The following is a 3,830-nucleotide window of genomic DNA, read 5'->3' as shown; positions in this document are numbered from 1 at the left end:
AGCTGTGGAAGGATTACATGTAATTATGTACTTCCAGATGCTGACATCTGAAAAATGCCACAAATCTCTTTTTTCCTTTGCTCCTCACCTGCCAAGTACTCCTCCTACCAACAGGAAAGGGCTGCATCTTCAATGCAGCCTGCCTAAGAGACAAACTAAAAGCCAGCGTTGGCTTCCGTGGGCAGGCTCTGTGTTCTGGAAGGGACCGGAGTTCCTTCTGACATCTCAGGCTTCCGTCAGGCTGATGGCCCCGCCTAAGCGGGTAACGGCAGTGCTCACATCAGCACTTACCTCAGCAGTGCAGTGGTGTCCCTGAAGTTCTGTTTCAGCTAAACATCGTCCCTTCGCCTGGTCCTGCCCCCTCAAAAGGCAGCTTTCCCCAGGCCTGCTGACTGCCATTGATTACTCACATGTTTCTGTTTCGGTGGTGAGTGTCGGTAACGTTGCTATAATGCTAATGGCACACCGAAGATACCAAAGTCTTTTTGTTTGGTAATAAGTTATTAGTGTAAAACAATAGTAACCCTCAAACTGGTGAGGTATTTTGATACAGATACACTGTGTGATTATGCAAAGACTTTAAAATCAGGTTTGTAGCCAAGACAATAATATTTTATTTTTTTTTTTTTACTTCAGAAGTACCAAGAAGTCATTATCTAAAAAGGTGATGGCTTCATGCTGGGGAGGTAACGGATGGGAAAACATCGTTCTCCCCTGTTCAGCAGTGGGTCTGGTCCCAAAACGTCATTGTAAGTGACCAGAATGCATACACAGAAGAACAGCCCTTGTCAAACTAAAATGCTGCCGAAGGAAGTTATTTCACCTGAGGACAAGAGAGAGAACCAAGCTCTCAACCATTTCTGTTGTCAACCAAACCACTGTCCCACAGCGAAAGCAGGGCGAGAATTTCAGCCCCTGCAGGGCCAGTTACACCTAAGGGAGGAACACACAAAAACCGGCTCCGGAAGAATTCCAAACTCTTACTGAAATTTTAATAAAACATTAACATTGGTGCTTATATTCCTTTCCCAAGATACTAACAGCATGAGAATAAACAAGTTATCAAAGCTATGTAGTCATGCAAAATATTAGGCTTCTTTATTCAGTACTTAAGTTACTCTGAATATACAAACAATTGGCCAGAATTATAAAGTGAAAACAACTGGTATTTGTACTTGTGTAGATTTACACCCATAGCACACAGTTCAGTTCCCATTTTTGGCATGCTCCTGAAACACAGAGTCGTTTGTTTTGCTCGGCATTATATGCAAGAAACAGCCAAGTGCTCTCACTCCAAACAGCAGCAGCAAAGTTACCTCTCGTCAGCATGGTCTGTACTGTTGTAGCTCCAGAACTATTTACAGACGGCACTTCACTAACACTGCAGCGTGACACCCTGCCCAGAGAACAAGCAGCTATTCTTTCACCTCCCTATTAGCTCTGACGTGAGAAGGAAGTGGCAGTGCTTGAGACAATCATGCAAAAAACTTTTCACATCAATGTTCTGATAAAATACTTGACGAGGCGAGGGAATACGATCTGTGAAGCAATAATACGGGACACGATAACCACTGCTCATCTCCTACACACACGGCAGTTTAACGCAATTTGCCTGTCTAATACTGCCCTTCTTTTCCCCTCCAAGTTTCTCATACGACTCCGGCAACTGCTTGGAAAACCACCTGATTTTCTAGTTACCTGCCAACCTCCAAACCCGTAGGAGCGAGGTTTCTTTTAAGGTGGAGTATTTCTAGGTGCCTGCTTTGCACAGACTGGCGATCAGCACAGCTCCTTTCTGCAGGGAACACAGCCGCTTCTCGTCAGTCGGAGGCTGACACGCCCAGATTTAGCAGGTCTCCTTTCTCCCAAATTTCTTTGGCATTTATGGAAACTCCAATACTTTGAAGGTAGCTGCTGGCATCATAACGGAGCAAAACATTTTCTTCAGCTTCTGAATCAGTTCCCGTTTAACTGGGGCAAAAGATTCCGACAGACACCTCAATTTCAGTTTTGGGGTAGGTCTTTGTTCACTGGGGGTGGGAGGGGATGCTCAAAACCAGTCTGGAAATCTCACCACTTGGTATCATCTGACTCCATTTCTTCTTACCACAATAGTGCCTGCTACGATATCGTAGGCGGTTCTGTTATGCTGGAAAAACAGCAGTGTAATGAATGCAGGAAAAAACGAAGCAATAGAAAAATTCTTGATCAAAGCTCGTATTGTGGACCTGGAATGAGAATAAAACATTCAGTGCCTCATTTTCACTTTTCTGCTTGTATTAGTCGTTAGTTTACTTTCAAGTTTAGCGCCTCAGTTTTGCACAGCACAAAAAAGCAATCTCCAGGGTTCAGAGGAGATTATTTTACCACCTAATCGGAAAAATATTCACATGATTGAATAATTGCTATTTTATTCTTAGATCACAGAATCTAACAAAAGCTCTTGCAATCCAATTACCGCAAAGGCCAATAATACAGAAACGGTGCATTTCCTTCCAAATCGCACGCTTCCCACACTATTAACCTGAAAGCAACGTGACCGAGCTAAGAGCACTTACGTTGTCATACTGACATTAGAAGATGGAATGACTAACACACGGCTGGGCGCAATAAGCACAGATGTATCGCATGTCACGACTCGCAGCCCAAGCAAGAATTTCCCCGGGGTTGCTCCACCTGCTCCCCAAATACAGATTATCTGTAAAAGAAAAGTTACTTCAATACCAGACACCACCACATTGTTGGCTGGTCTAGCAAACTTGGTTCTCCTCCAAAGTATGTGAATGTCATAAGCTTCAACACAATCCAGAATACTGTAAAGAGGATTTACTTCATAGGCCAGTGGTGACAGAATTTTTTAAAATGTTTATTCAACAACTGACAATTACAGAAGTTAATGTTTATGAGTAGTTACCTCATAGAAGCAGACTAATAATCTGTAGATGAGAGCTACTATCATCATTTTCTGCAAATCTTCCATGGACGTATCTTCGTCTATTTCTTCTATGATGTAATGCATGGCAAATTTAGAGATGTCCCTGTACAAAATAAGACTGAGCGTTAAAACCGTCCTTCTCCTAGCACCAGCGTTCCCCCTTTAACACTAGAATTCACTCCTTCCGTTCTGCTGTTAGTAAAAGAAGAAAAGCTCCTTGGCTTCTCCAATACTAAGCAAGCCATTAAAATTCAGAACACTAGGTTTCCTTCTGAGTCACTGCCTAGTTTGTTTTGTCTTCTTCGTTAAGAGGAGATCATTCTTTATTACCACTTTTGCACAATGGTGTCCCTGGGTAGTGAGCGGCAGCGTCGTTCTGAGAACTCTCACACTTCTCAGGAGATAAAGCAGAGATGCTGCGTGTCGTCATCTGACTCGGTATAAATGGAAAGCACCCAAGCCCCTTCCTTACAGGAACTCCCGAGGAAAAAGAAAAGGCAGCACTCTGCTCTACAAATGCAAGGGAGAAGTTGCAAGTCTCCCGAAGCAAGCAAGGGAGCCCCATCCTCCCTCGCACTGACCACTGACATTGACGTATTTCTCGGTTTGGATTTGCCCCTGTTCCACACACCTCTCAGGCAGCAGTTTAAGGTGTCCGAAAGATCCTACCTGTACAGCATCAGTTACAGCCAGTCAACACTTGGCAGGTGCTTTAGCAGAAAACGTGGATTCTGCAACCTGTTTCCACAGGAATGGAATTGCTGACTACACCAAGCTCTCAACTCTTAATCGGACCAAAATATTTGATGACACCAACCCAAAGGAGAGGAACTAAAAGAGCTACAGAATACAATCTCTACAGCTAACAAAGCAGATAAAAAAAGAAACAGTCTTT

At 43.6% G+C, this 3,830-nt stretch overlaps 1 protein-coding gene across 1 annotated transcript; it reads right to left on the bottom strand.

Annotated features, from left to right (window-relative positions):
- Nucleotides 1–1,767: 1,767 nt before the first annotated feature.
- FAM8A1 (family with sequence similarity 8, member A1) lies at nucleotides 1,768–3,034 on the bottom strand. The gene is made up of 3 exons (XM_009702256.1): nucleotides 2,915–3,034; nucleotides 2,559–2,698; nucleotides 1,768–2,228 (listed from the first exon to the last, which is right to left on the bottom strand). The coding sequence occupies exons 1-3, from the start codon at nucleotides 3,017–3,019 to the stop codon at nucleotides 2,084–2,086; spliced, it is 390 nt and encodes a 129-aa protein (XP_009700558.1). The 5' UTR covers nucleotides 3,020–3,034; the 3' UTR covers nucleotides 1,768–2,083.
- Between the last annotated feature and the right edge of the window lie 796 nt (nucleotides 3,035–3,830).

The sequence above is a fragment of the Cariama cristata genome, unplaced genomic scaffold (genome assembly GCF_000690535.1).
Source record: "Cariama cristata isolate BGI_N322 unplaced genomic scaffold, ASM69053v1 scaffold37406, whole genome shotgun sequence".
Lineage (NCBI taxonomy): Eukaryota > Metazoa > Chordata > Aves > Cariamiformes > Cariamidae > Cariama > Cariama cristata.
This window is presented reverse-complemented; position numbering and strand designations above follow the sequence as displayed.

Excerpts from the sequence above, each read along its gene's own strand:
- FAM8A1 (XM_009702256.1), bottom strand. The coding sequence starts at position 3,019 with ATGCATTACATCATAGAAGAAATAGACGAAGATACGTCCATGGAAGAT. Across the intron at positions 2,699-2,914 it reads TATTAGTCTGCTTCTATGAG|ATAATCTGTATTTGGGGAGC; the intron begins GTAACTACTCAT and ends TTTCTTTTACAG. Across the intron at positions 2,229-2,558 it reads TCTAATGTCAGTATGACAAC|GTCCACAATACGAGCTTTGA; the intron begins GTAAGTGCTCTT and ends TTCTCATTCCAG.